General features: G+C 45.4%; 1 protein-coding gene across 1 annotated transcript; it reads left to right on the forward strand.

Moving 5' to 3' along the window:
* Positions 1-117: 117 nt before the first annotated feature.
* Positions 118-14,102, forward strand: mora (cysteine and histidine rich domain containing protein). The gene is made up of 10 exons (XM_089570902.1): positions 118-277; positions 760-856; positions 1,122-1,228; positions 1,439-1,531; positions 4,119-4,284; positions 4,347-4,399; positions 12,076-12,146; positions 12,274-12,373; positions 13,201-13,392; positions 13,826-14,102. Exons 2-10 carry the CDS (start codon positions 784-786, stop codon positions 13,976-13,978), a joined length of 1,008 nt encoding a protein of 335 aa, XP_089427028.1. The 5' UTR covers positions 118-277; positions 760-783; the 3' UTR covers positions 13,979-14,102.
* Positions 14,103-14,882: the final 780 nt, after the last annotated feature.

The raw sequence follows: 14,882 nt of genomic DNA on the forward strand, positions 1-14,882 counted from the left end.
TTTACGAAAACTGCGCTGCACCAGCCTTGGTGGGCTGCGCTAAGCGACAGGAAAAACCGCTTTGGCTTTGTCCAAATGTTTGAAATGTTCGAGAGCTCATTCACATCGCCGCGGTGGTCGCGGCGGTCGTGGGCTCGGGTTTGGCATCATCATCATGATTGTTCGTTACGTCATCGTCGTTACGTCACATAAATTTGTTGTTGATGTTTTGTGTCGGCTTTTTCAGCTGTAGCGTGCTCAGTTGTGGTTGTAGCTCGGCCGGCGTGTTCTTCCGTGGGTAAGTGTCTTTGATCCCTGACTTTTGCTGTACTGCGTTAAGCTGTATTTGAAACCAGTGTATACGTTCAGCGTCGGCCGAGGGTTGTTCCACTGTGGGACCACGCTGCCAAGCCATGGCCCCAAGGGAGCCGCTCTAGCCGGTGCCTCCTTCTAGAAAGTTCTTTCGAATTTTCGGCGTGACTTCAGGCTCATACCTCACGCACTACCCGACACCAGATTTCCATTCACTTGTCTGTTGTTGAGCGAGGTGTACTGTCACCCGACGCGTTTAATACGAGCTAAATCGTCTAGACGCGGGAGGGGCTTTCCGGTGTTGTGTGATCCGTGATACGGTGATATGTGGAAAACAAGTTCATAGAATCTCTTGTGCTTCCCCTAACACCGAAACTATTTGTAAATAGTTTCGTTTACAGTGCGCACAAAAATCTAGTTTTTCAAATGCGTCGTGCTTAAGTGACCACTGCGTTCCATCTTCCGCAGCAATCGCTGCGCAGCAGTCAAGTCATGCCCAAGACTTTAGTGCAGTGCTACAACAAGGGGTGCCTCAAAAAGTTCGACCCAAGCGAGAACGCTCCAGGTGAGGCCACTATTAGCGTGACGCGCGTAGGTGCCGTGCTCAAAACACTGAAAAACAAAATACGTCATTGTGCTTATATGGTTTTGTATGGAGCACCCTTGTCAGCACGACGTGTGCTTTGAATGAACTCGCTTTGCCTTCGCCTATGGCTCAGTTTAAAAGCTGTGGATTAGTTGAGACGGTGACTTGTGGAATCAGTTATAATTATGTTATCCTGCGGAACGTTTACACGGATTCTCTTTGTGTGTTAATGCTGCTGCCTCAGATGCTTGCGTACACCACCCGGGAAAGCCTGTGTTCCATGACGCCTACAAAAGTTGGTCATGCTGTAAAACTAGGACCACGGATTTCACCGAGTTCCTAAATATAAAGGTAAGCCGCCCGTTTTTCCAGGACTGATAGTGGTGCTTGAGACGAAATGGAAGTTAAGAGCGCAGCCAGAGGACATTGTGGATGGTTACGATAAACGAAAGCTTGCTGCTCAGGAGTGCCTTCTTGATGCACGACAAATACCTTTTATTTTTAAATTTTGGAGGTTACCATTATCGAAGTCTTTATGTGCATTTAATGCTCTTATTTCAGGGCTGTGTCAAATCTTACCATCAAGACCAGAAGCCCCCGGAGTCGCCGAAACCAGAAAGGAAAGCCGATATTGAAAATGAGGCCCAAGTTGAGGTGCAGTACTTTGTGTTTACTTCATACTTTTGATCCTCTTTCCCTTGACAGGAACACCTGTTTTTTAATGGGGGCACCGCTTATCTTGGTCGCTGTTCCTTGACAGGTTCTGACTTTCGTCCACATATACTAGGTTCCCAGAACTATTAATGCCTTGTGTCGCCATTTGTTCAGTGGTGCAGTGTCTGCCATGTGGTAAGACACACTTGAGCGCTAAACTAGACACCCTCATTAATTAAATGAGGAAATACTTGCCATTGCATGGTTTCATTAGCCAAATCAAGGTGGTGTGCTGTTAAGAAACAAAGCATTTGCCTGTGCTGTTCGGCTGCTTGAGGCACAGTTTATGCATGGATGTTGCCTGCTACTAACACAACAATCCTGCCTCGTTTCTCATGGGACACAGTCATTGAGCAATGCGAAGAACCATGGTCTCTGTCCGTAAATTGTTAAAGGACAGCCTTCTGTTGGAGACTAGTGTAAAAGTATTGGCATATTCTGTTAGATCTTTCCCAACAGTGATGATATTAAGGCAGAACTCATGGTTTTGGCTGGAATTAGTATTTCAAAGGTACACTAAGGACGAATTGAAGTTGGCCTGTATTGAAAGACCATGGCATTCTAACAACAAATAGACCACTCTCGCCTAAAATGGAACTTTTCTAAGCTAGAAAGAACGAAATGCACTGGTCAGTTCCACAAGTAAACTGCTTGCATCAACACTGAATTTTTGGCGCAGATTCCAGAGGGTAGTTTACACTGCCATTCACTTCAAAATAGCGGCAGGAAGTCCTTGATGAAGACATGATGAGTTTGAATTAAGTAACGGCAAAATTCTTAAATTCAGTTCCCCCCCTCCCCGCCGCTGTGGCTCAGTGGATATGGCTCTCGGCTGCTGATTGGAAAGATGCGGGTTCGATTCCAGTCGCCAAATTTCGATGGAGGCGAAATTCTAGAGGTCCATATACTGTGCGATGTCAGTGCATGTTAAAGAACCGCAGGTGGTCGAAATTTCTGGAGCCCTTCACTACGGCGTCCCTCATAGCCCGAGTCCCTTTGGGACGTTAAGCCCCGATAAACCAATAAACCAAATCAGTTTTCTCAGCTGTGCCAAATAAATGTTTGCATACCCAGAAAGAGCCAGAAATCCACTTCAACTAACAAGAACACTAATTGGGTGGTGTTGTCCTCACTGTTCTTTTAAGTTGGCAAAGGAAGCCAGAGCCAGTGGTAGAACCACACTGCCTTCAAACTTCATCGTTCAGCTGGCATTCGGGCTACATCGCCTCGAGTGGACATACTACATTTTGAAAAAAATTGGCAACGAGAAATTGTATGACACCCGCTCGGAACACTGTGCGACATACAGTTGCGTCAGTTTTGTTACAAATGTTGGGAAAAATGGTGTCACATGGAGGTCGGCCAGTGATGGGCATATATACACGAACGACATGTATACGATCGTCTGAGGTGCCGATGCTCGGCTTGCTGCGAGTCGTACAGTCGTACTGGATGACGTAAGCCTATTTTTTTTTTGCCATCGCTGGGATTTTCTGCACCACCTGCAAGCACACGCACACACCGCCGGCTTTTTCTTGTAATGAGGCTAGTAATACTTTCACGTTAATGGGACTGAGTGCAGTACAAAGAATTATATTTATTAGAAAAAGCTATGAGCACCAATTTTTTTTTCTTGAAGGTTGTCACTGTCTCTTGTGTGGTTTTTAACCCTGCTTTTTTATTGTTCCTTAAAATATTTTGAAAAGGCTGGCTGCCGCTATGCTGACAGGAGCGCTGCCTTTGGCAATGCTGCTACCAGCTAGAAGTGGTTGTGGACATCTGCAGTAAATATCACCAGGCATATTTTATCGGTAGTTCTGCTTTAGTGCAATAAACTGTATTCTTGGGAAAACGTGTGCATCTCATATTGTGTTGGCAGAAGGCAAGTCGTCTTCTCTGTGTCGGTGTTTGCAGATGCCGACTACCACGGGAAAGCAACATTTCCATATTGAAAAATTGTATTTTTAATTGTTTTGCCATATTTGTCAGCCTCGTAGCCGGGGATACGTTTATTTAGGCAAGGCGCTTTTGGTTGCAGAAAAGAATATATGGTTAGTACGAGTTGTAAGTGCCTCTTTAAGTTGGCATACTGCTCACTGTGCACTTGATGCCTGTTCAGTGCTTCAACAGAACCATCACATGTGAGAAAAATGTATAAAAGTAGAAGCGCTTCGAGTATATTAGAAAGTTCTGCTATGTTTCCTTACTCATGCTTCACTGCAAACTGGGTGAATGAAACTGTCTGAAAAAAATAAAAATGCCAGTTCACTCAATCAAACCTAACCATAAATGTAATTGGACTCCATCTACTGCTCTGAGTGCAATGTAGCGCTATATCAAGACATGCTAAATCTTTCTTACACGCTACTTGGTGTCATTGGCCTTTTGCTTTTTCAGTTTAGCCGCCTAATAAAGTGCCTTGCCACTATAGGGCTTGCAAATTATTTTGCATAAGCATTTTAGGACATTGCTTTCAGAGGGCCATCCATTTACTGCCCTGTAACTAGCGCTTGCTTTGCGGTTTCAGCCTCCCAAACCAGAGAACCCACCACCACGTGCAAAGATAATTCCCGTGGTCAGACCTGATGAGAATGACCCAATGGTGCGGCTAAGGAGCTCGGTCGGCTCAAGTTTAACTCCTCTCCTGAACAAGCTTTCCTTGGAGAAGAAGGCAGATGTTGCTGAAACTGAAGGTAAGGGTTCAGTCCTCAGCCTTTCAAAGGCAGTTTCAAACAGTCCTTGTTTTAACTTTCAGCCGAAACCGTCGTGACAGTTGGCACGACCTGCAAGAATCCTGGATGTCGGCAGGTAAGTTGTTTCTCATTTGCAAGAGTGGTGGTTGTGAAGGAACTTTGTTACCGGGCTGATTGACCTTAGCAAACGGTGCATGCATGCACAAAGGACAGTCTCAAGTGTGCGCATATGTGCTTTGTCAAACAATCGTGAACTGTCATTGGCCCAGTTCGGGTGGTTAGGCGCTGCTAAAACCGCCATGTTCGTTCAAAAATCTTTTTCCAAGCATTCTGTCTGAAAAGAGCGACAGGGCATTAAACAATGCTCTCTCCTCCACTTGTAACCTTCCTTTTCAATTAGTTTTTTACTGGAAACTGGGGCTATTATCTTCCTAGTAAGGCATTTGCCCATTATCACCCATTTCAATGAAAATTACCTATTTCCAGCAAGCTGGCTTTTATTCTTACTGCATCTGCTGCTGTAGTTGCTTTTGTCCAACAATCTGTTGCAAGCAGCTACAATAGGAGGACATCTATGAGGGCTGACGTCTGCTTCTTTAACTACATTCTTAAAGAAGAAAACGCGACAGCATTTAGGTTGTGTAATGTGGTGTCTACAATGAGTGTCTATCGTTCTTTTGATTTTTCCAATCAAAACTCCGGTTGCAACAGATTCCATTGCCCCCATATGGCATGCATGAGTCGTCACCTTCTAGAATGCACCAGCACCTTCCATTGGGTTGTCATATGTGATTATACAAATCCAACCCATCAATCCACCTTAAGGAGAGTAGACTATCGGACAGGTTTGAAAAATAGAGCTTGCATGTTTTTCTTTGTTTTGATATGAAAAGGTAAACATTAAGATAATTGTATTACAATAACATTTTGTATTCATTTGCACAAACTCTTTCGACTCGTATGTCACCTGTCTCATGTTAGTTGGCTAAGAATGGGGCCCTTTTTGGGCTAGAGTTGCTATCTTTGAGAGCAGCTTCCAATAAGAAGCTTCACATGGATCACTTAAACATAACTTTAAAGGGTCAGTCTACTCACCGAGATGAGTGTATAAATAATGGCATATTCTGGTAGTTGGCACCCTATAACATCAATAACGAGGGGTCTGTGCCCGGTTTAGGCAGGAATTTATATTTTATTTCGGCGTTAAAAGTCGCGTAAAAAAGCATGGTGGCGACCCCAAACGTTCATTTTGTTCAAGAAAGTGGTAGTCTTTTTTTGTAGAAGCATAAGTGAATATACTACGTACAATTTGTATGCCCCAATGTCAGAGAAATGCACGTTTTGTTCTAGTAAACTGTAGAAGGCGTACCGCTCACTTTTTCTGTAAATCACATGAATATGTGATTGGTTTCTGTGGCTGTTGGCTTCTCTCATATTTATAACGAGCCCCTCATTCCCCTTCCCTTGTTTGCTTAATTGCTTAGCGAGGGCCTCGATTCTGGCAGCCTTGATGCCATAGGAAGCATAAGAGGGTTCTCACACAGCTTCCACCCTCGCCGTTCGATGGCGTTCTACGTCACACCAGCGGTAACTCAGGACGTTCCACGTCCGCCGCTTCCAAACGTGGGTGGCGCTGATGAACACTCTCAAGGTTAGGTTATTTGTAAACATAAATACCCCCGAAAGCAGAAGGTTTGACAGCCGTCGCCGTAGCTCAGAGGTAGAGCACCGGACGCGTAATTCGGAGGTCGTGGGTTCGGATCCCACCGGCGGCATGTGGTTGTTTTTTCTTCTGCTTTTCTAATCAATTATCTTTAAGCGACAATAATATTCTTACTTGATCAACACCACAAAATATATATATATATTAAAAAATCCCCTGTGCTCCTTGGTTTCTGTGGCTGTTGGCTTCTCTCATATTTATAACGAGCCCCTCATTCCCCTTCCCTTGTTTGCTTAATTGCTTAGCGAGGGCCTCGATTCTGGCAGCCTTGATGCCATAGGAAGCATAAGAGGGTTCTCACACAGCTTCCACCCTCGCCGTTCGATGGCGTTCTACGTCACACCAGCGGTAACTCAGGACGTTCCACGTCCGCCGCTTCCAAACGTGGGTGGCGCTGATGAACACTCTCAAGGTTAGGTTATTTGTAAACATAAATACCCCCGAAAGCAGAAGGTTTGACAGCCGTCGCCGTAGCTCAGAGGTAGAGCACCGGACGCGTAATTCGGAGGTCGTGGGTTCGGATCCCACCGGCGGCATGTGGTTGTTTTTTCTTCTGCTTTTCTAATCAATTATCTTTAAGCGACAATAATATTCTTACTTGATCAACACCACAAAATATATATATATATTAAAAAATCCCCTGTGCTCCTTGGTTTCTGTGGCTGTTGGCTTCTCTCATATTTATAACGAGCCCCTCATTCCCCTTCCCTTGTTTGCTTAATTGCTTAGCGAGGGCCTCGATTCTGGCAGCCTTGATGCCATAGGAAGCATAAGAGGGTTCTCACACAGCTTCCACCCTCGCCGTTCGATGGCGTTCTACGTCACACCAGCGGTAACTCAGGACGTTCCACGTCCGCCGCTTCCAAACGTGGGTGGCGCTGATGAACACTCTCAAGGTTAGGTTATTTGTAAACATAAATACCCCCGAAAGCAGAAGGTTTGACAGCCGTCGCCGTAGCTCAGAGGTAGAGCACCGGACGCGTAATTCGGAGGTCGTGGGTTCGGATCCCACCGGCGGCATGTGGTTGTTTTTTCTTCTGCTTTTCTAATCAATTATCTTTAAGCGACAATAATATTCTTACTTGATCAACACCACAAAATATATATATATATTAAAAAATCCCCTGTGCTCCTTGGTTTCTGTGGCTGTTGGCTTCTCTCATATTTATAACGAGCCCCTCATTCCCCTTCCCTTGTTTGCTTAATTGCTTAGCGAGGGCCTCGATTCTGGCAGCCTTGATGCCATAGGAAGCATAAGAGGGTTCTCACACAGCTTCCACCCTCGCCGTTCGATGGCGTTCTACGTCACACCAGCGGTAACTCAGGACGTTCCACGTCCGCCGCTTCCAAACGTGGGTGGCGCTGATGAACACTCTCAAGGTTAGGTTATTTGTAAACATAAATACCCCCGAAAGCAGAAGGTTTGACAGCCGTCGCCGTAGCTCAGAGGTAGAGCACCGGACGCGTAATTCGGAGGTCGTGGGTTCGGATCCCACCGGCGGCATTTGGTTGTTTTTTCTTCTGCTTTTCTAATCAATTATCTTTAAGCGACAATAATATTCTTACTTGATCAACACCACAAAATATATATATATATTAAAAAATCCCCTGTGCTCCTTGGTTTCTGTGGCTGTTGGCTTCTCTCATATTTATAACGAGCCCCTCATTCCCCTTCCCTTGTTTGCTTAATTGCTTAGCGAGGGCCTCGATTCTGGCAGCCTTGATGCCATAGGAAGCATAAGAGGGTTCTCACACAGCTTCCACCCTCGCCGTTCGATGGCGTTCTACGTCACACCAGCGGTAACTCAGGACGTTCCACGTCCGCCGCTTCCAAACGTGGGTGGCGCTGATGAACACTCTCAAGGTTAGGTTATTTGTAAACATAAATACCCCCGAAAGCAGAAGGTTTGACAGCCGTCGCCGTAGCTCAGAGGTAGAGCACCGGACGCGTAATTCGGAGGTCGTGGGTTCGGATCCCACCGGCGGCATGTGGTTGTTTTTTCTTCTGCTTTTCTAATCAATTATCTTTAAGCGACAATAATATTCTTACTTGATCAACACCACAAAATATATATATATATTAAAAAATCCCCTGTGCTCCTTGGTTTCTGTGGCTGTTGGCTTCTCTCATATTTATAACGAGCCCCTCATTCCCCTTCCCTTGTTTGCTTAATTGCTTAGCGAGGGCCTCGATTCTGGCAGCCTTGATGCCATAGGAAGCATAAGAGGGTTCTCACACAGCTTCCACCCTCGCCGTTCGATGGCGTTCTACGTCACACCAGCGGTAACTCAGGACGTTCCACGTCCGCCGCTTCCAAACGTGGGTGGCGCTGATGAACACTCTCAAGGTTAGGTTATTTGTAAACATAAATACCCCCGAAAGCAGAAGGTTTGACAGCCGTCGCCGTAGCTCAGAGGTAGAGCACCGGACGCGTAATTCGGAGGTCGTGGGTTCGGATCCCACCGGCGGCATGTGGTTGTTTTTTCTTCTGCTTTTCTAATCAATTATCTTTAAGCGACAATAATATTCTTACTTGATCAACACCACAAAATATATATATATATTAAAAAATCCCCTGTGCTCCTTGGTTTCTGTGGCTGTTGGCTTCTCTCATATTTATAACGAGCCCCTCATTCCCCTTCCCTTGTTTGCTTAATTGCTTAGCGAGGGCCTCGATTCTGGCAGCCTTGATGCCATAGGAAGCATAAGAGGGTTCTCACACAGCTTCCACCCTCGCCGTTCGATGGCGTTCTACGTCACACCAGCGGTAACTCAGGACGTTCCACGTCCGCCGCTTCCAAACGTGGGTGGCGCTGATGAACACTCTCAAGGTTAGGTTATTTGTAAACATAAATACCCCCGAAAGCAGAAGGTTTGACAGCCGTCGCCGTAGCTCAGAGGTAGAGCACCGGACGCGTAATTCGGAGGTCGTGGGTTCGGATCCCACCGGCGGCATTTGGTTGTTTTTTCTTCTGCTTTTCTAATCAATTATCTTTAAGCGACAATAATATTCTTACTTGATCAACACCACAAAATATATATATATATTAAAAAATCCCCTGTGCTCCTTGGTTTCTGTGGCTGTTGGCTTCTCTCATATTTATAACGAGCCCCTCATTCCCCTTCCCTTGTTTGCTTAATTGCTTAGCGAGGGCCTCGATTCTGGCAGCCTTGATGCCATAGGAAGCATAAGAGGGTTCTCACACAGCTTCCACCCTCGCCGTTCGATGGTGTTCTACGTCACACCAGCGGTAACTCAGGACGTTCCACGTCCGCCGCTTCCAAACGTGGGTGGCGCTGATGAACACTCTCAAGGTTAGGTTATTTGTAAACATAAATACCCCCGAAAGCAGAAGGTTTGACAGCCGTCGCCGTAGCTCAGAGGTAGAGCACCGGACGCGTAATTCGGAGGTCGTGGGTTCGGATCCCACCGGCGGCATGTGGTTGTTTTTTCTTCTGCTTTTCTAATCAATTATCTTTAAGCGACAATAATATTCTTACTTGATCAACACCACAAAATATATATATATATTAAAAAATCCCCTGTGCTCCTTGGTTTCTGTGGCTGTTGGCTTCTCTCATATTTATAACGAGCCCCTCATTCCCCTTCCCTTGTTTGCTTAATTGCTTAGCGAGGGCCTCGATTCTGGCAGCCTTGATGCCATAGGAAGCATAAGAGGGTTCTCACACAGCTTCCACCCTCGCCGTTCGATGGCGTTCTACGTCACACCAGCGGTAACTCAGGACGTTCCACGTCCGCCGCTTCCAAACGTGGGTGGCGCTGATGAACACTCTCAAGGTTAGGTTATTTGTAAACATAAATACCCCCGAAAGCAGAAGGTTTGACAGCCGTCGCCGTAGCTCAGAGGTAGAGCACCGGACGCGTAATTCGGAGGTCGTGGGTTCGGATCCCACCGGCGGCATGTGGTTGTTTTTTCTTCTGCTTTTCTAATCAATTATCTTTAAGCGACAATAATATTCTTACTTGATCAACACCACAAAATATATATATATATTAAAAAATCCCCTGTGCTCCTTGGTTTCTGTGGCTGTTGGCTTCTCTCATATTTATAACGAGCCCCTCATTCCCCTTCCCTTGTTTGCTTAATTGCTTAGCGAGGGCCTCGATTCTGGCAGCCTTGATGCCATAGGAAGCATAAGAGGGTTCTCACACAGCTTCCACCCTCGCCGTTCGATGGCGTTCTACGTCACACCAGCGGTAACTCAGGACGTTCCACGTCCGCCGCTTCCAAACGTGGGTGGCGCTGATGAACACTCTCAAGGTTAGGTTATTTGTAAACATAAATACCCCCGAAAGCAGAAGGTTTGACAGCCGTCGCCGTAGCTCAGAGGTAGAGCACCGGACGCGTAATTCGGAGGTCGTGGGTTCGGATCCCACCGGCGGCATGTGGTTGTTTTTTCTTCTGCTTTTCTAATCAATTATCTTTAAGCGACAATAATATTCTTACTTGATAAACACCACAAAATATATATATATATTAAAAAATCCCCTGTGCTCCTTGGTTTCTGTGGCTGTTGGCTTCTCTCATGAATATTTATAGTTACACGTACGCAAAACGCAGGCACATTCCCACTTTTAGTTCAGCGTATGCTAGCAGAGACGCAAAAATAAACAGCCTATGGTGGCGCCATCTGGTCGTCAGGACGGGAATCATTGCTGTAAACAAACCGACTCTTCACTTAAGCCTAGGAGCGGCAGAATCGTCACTCTAATTATTAAAATAAAGCAAATTTATCTCTTACATGTTTTCTTATAGGCGAGATGAGACGAAGCGAAAGACAGGCGCCCCATTTATGGCCAGTGAACGCACTGAAAAAGGCAGCAACAACGAGAATTCAGTCCGAAGCGAGAGGTCCGGCTTCGACGGGCGCCGCCATGTTTGTCGCCGCTCGGCGGAAATCCAGATGGTTGCCAGATGAGACTACCATCTCATACAGATGTGTTCCTACATTAATAAATTCTATTTTAAAATGTTCTACCGCACTCCTTGGCACCACAGCTGGTTAAACGGTAATTTGAGTAAAGAGCTATCGGTTGCCGCAAAGAAAATATGGTCGATAAAATTCAGTAGACTGACCCTTTAATGCCAACGGGGAGCTCCTCTACCAGTTTTATATGTTTTATTGCGATTGCCAATATTGTGTCTGTCTTTTAATGCACTAAATTTGGCGTAGTTCTTCATTGATACATGTTGCTTACTGTGGAGTTTCTGTGCCGAGTACTGCGGTACATCTTGTGGCATGTAGGTAAGTGGTCGGTCCAGACCAGTACTGTAAATAAATGAGCTGACATGTCCTTTTACGTACTGTTTCTGCATGTTTTGTTTGTAAAGCACTCTGGAGAGCAGTTGTGAACAATACGTTTTGTGATAGTACAGTAGCAAAGAACCCCTATGCTTTTCACGAACAATTTGCAAGCCCCCAACATGTTTTGGTCCTTTTAAGTTTCAGTTCTCAATGGATTCACTGAAAGCATTCTCTTTGGCAGAGTCTAGTGCACTTGCTGCACGTGTTGCAGTAAAATGCCATCTCTTTTCTGGCACCTTTATCATCACAGTTGCCCTTATTACTAGAATCACCTGCATTGTCACGGAACTGGCTTGAGCCCTTTATATATAACATAAGTGATGAAAACATTGTGCGATGGCCACGGTGCCAAAGAGAGCTGGCTCACTTCGTGCTTGCATTGGCAAGAAAGGAAACCTGCAAAAAATGCCCTTAGGAGACTCTGCATATCCAACAAGGAAGAACTGGGGTTTTGTTATAGATGCAAGAGCTTGGAGGGTACTTCCCGATACGGTACCATCACACTTCAGTGTTTTGTGGGAACCTGGCTAATGACTACAAATGGTTAAGCAAGATTACTGCAGCACAGGTTATCTAAAACTCTCCTGCTGCAATTCCATTCCTCACTGAAGATGAGACTGCTATACACACAAAAATCTACAAGTGCAAGATATTTTTCTCGAAAATTCGTACTCCAGTGGGTTTTTGTGCTTTTAATTTTGGCATGTTGAAAGGTTGCTTATGCCTGTCACTTTTTCAGACATACCAGGGTGAACACAGCAACCTGGAGACCTGTCTGTACCATTCGGGCTTCCCAATATTTCACGAAGGGCAAGTGCCTTTCTCTCCGGTTCTTCATACATTCTTCAGATTTGTGATGGGATTTGAAACCAGGCGCAAGCTTCTATTCGGCCTACTTTTCTCGATCCTAACCCTGCCCTTCGTGTTGCAACTGCAGGATGAAGTACTGGACCTGCTGCCAACGAAAGACATCAGATTTTGCCAACTTCCTGGAGCAGCAAGGCTGCACTTCAGGGAGCCACACGTGGATCAAAAAGGTATTGACAAGTAGGCTCACGAGGACAATCTTTACAAAAAAGTAGATACAACTGCTAACCATGCTGGTGTTAAACAGCGCAGCATGAACGGTGCAGGAGCAAGGAAAGGTAAAGTTGGAGAAGAAAGGAAAGGAGCATATTTTGGGAATGTCGCCAAAGTGCAGCTACCAGTCGGAAAACTGGGAGTACTAAAGGTGCCATTGTATTCAAAAGTGCAGGTAGCACCACCTCGTAGTACATGCACTGCAAATTGTTGTATCTGGAGCATGAGTGACGGCAATCTTTTTTATGCACTAGTACAGCAGCAATGCATATCAGTTATAGTGGCCATTAGTCCGGTTTACATTATATAACAGCTGATCTGAACTTGAGGTCAAGCACCCATGGTGCTGCTGTAAAGACCTCGGAATTTAACATGACCAGTGAAGACAAGGAATGAGTAAAGTGTATAGTTCTATCTTGCCACTGCTCGTCAATCGGATAGCAGTTTGGAAGTTAACAAAAAGGCTTGAAATGAAATTGCGCACAGTGCAGCAAGTTATGGAAAAGAAAATTATACAGGTTACATCAAGAGACAGGAGGAGAGCAAAGTGGGTTAGGGACAAAAGCAAGTTAATTATGTCCCGGGTCAAATCTACCTAGAATCAAGAATAGGAAATGGACATGGGCAGGCCATATAATGCAAAGAGCAGGTAACTGATAGCCCCTTAGCTTCAGGCAGCAGAGTGGATTCTGAGGGAAGATTAATGTAACAAGCATGCCAGGGCTGTTGTCCTGTGGACTTAGAGGGATTTTCAGCTGACGAGATATATATTTGGCCTACGCAGAAGACTGCGGAAACACAGGCATCTTGTCGTTACGACTGGTACCAGACGGGGAGCTCCGTGGTGATCAGTGTCTTCACCAAGCTGCCCATACCTGATGAATCATATGTGGAGGCAAACCCGGTTAAGTTGCACCTGCACATTACCTTTGGGCAAGACCGTGCGATCTTCAACCAAGTATTTGTGCTTAACGGAGTAAGTAGCCAAGGTTTGGATCTTTCTTTGCAACGCCTGTGGTTATGCAGTTGAGGGCAGCTTTTCCATTGCTTCATGCAGCAAGGCGATTTTTATACCTCTTTCACTGTATGATAGTTGTCATGAAGAAGGCGCATGATGCAAGCTAAGATTGACACAAATGTTTACTGAACTCTGGGTAGTGTTTTTGCTATTGGTAAGCAGTTTGCACATTGCTATAGGTTCCGTTAGCTGCATCATTAATTCAAATAAACTTGTATTCTGCTTTGTAAAAAGCTAAACATCCAATATGATTTTGAATTATGCTGGTAAAAATGCATGTAATGGGCAGTGACACATTACTCTGTTGTTAGGGCTTTTGACTGTTACTACAGAAGGTGCCAGAGACTCAAGGCTCCCAGTTAAGTTTACCTCTCTTCACTTCATGCTACAGGTGGTCGATGTGGAGAAGAGTTCGGTGCAGTACCTCGGAACCAAAGTAGAAGTGAACCTCAAGAAAAGGGACGCTTTTGGCTGGCGGATGCTGACCCTTCCACCCCCGAAACCAAGAATCCAGGACGGCGATGGAGATAATGAAGATACTTAATTTAAAGTCTTATGCCGTGCATCTTGCACTGCAAGAAAGGAAATGTTGAAGAGCTTACCAAACACAAAGCATGTGCCTCGCTGATAAACAGCCAATGGTTGTCATTAAAGAAACTTGTTCTGAATTATTTTCTCATGGTGGCTCAGTGGTTATGGTGCTCGGCTGCTGACCCAAAAGACGCGGGTTCGATCCCGGCCGCGGCGGTTGAATTTCTTTGGAGGAGAAATTCTAGAGGCCCGTGTACTGTGCGATGTCAGTGCACGCTAAAGATCCCCAGGTGGTCTAAATTTCCGGAGCCCTCCGCTACGGCGTCTCTCATAGCCTTAGTCTAAGCTTTAGGACGTTAAACCCCATAAACCAAACAACCAACCATTTCTTCCCTTGCCATCACGTGAGCAATATGGCTCCCTACTTGCACTATGTGGACTGACCACTTTACAGTCCCTTCAGTCATGGTGTCCTTATATCTGTGCATAATGTGGGGAAGCCACCCTTGCTGGCATTTGACCTGCCGCTCCTGCGTGCTTGTGGTGCTGTACTGGGAAACCAACCTAACTGGCGTTTGGCGCTTGATTTATTGTGGCCTATGTAGTCGCTGCAAGCGGCTTCAAAACAGCACTAAAACTATGGAAAAGGTCTCTCCTCGTGCAGTCCTTTCACCGACGAAATCGCACCTCTGCACGAGTTCATGGCGAGTGCTTGTATTACGAATTTTGGATATATTCAACTATTTTACGATTTTCTTTACCTGTTCGCTATAAGTGTTTATTCCTAGAGTTTCGCGGTTTTTCTTGCATTTTGTGTACATTGCTTTCATACATTTTTTGACCTACATAAAAATTGATTTCCAACGAAACCTTTTTCTCCATTTGCTCATTTTAGGCAATTTTTTTTTTAAATTCTG

This window comes from Amblyomma mixtum, chromosome 2, assembly GCF_055824585.1.
Source record: "Amblyomma mixtum isolate Tamu chromosome 2, ASM5582458v1, whole genome shotgun sequence".
NCBI classification, from domain to species: domain Eukaryota; kingdom Metazoa; phylum Arthropoda; class Arachnida; order Ixodida; family Ixodidae; genus Amblyomma; species Amblyomma mixtum.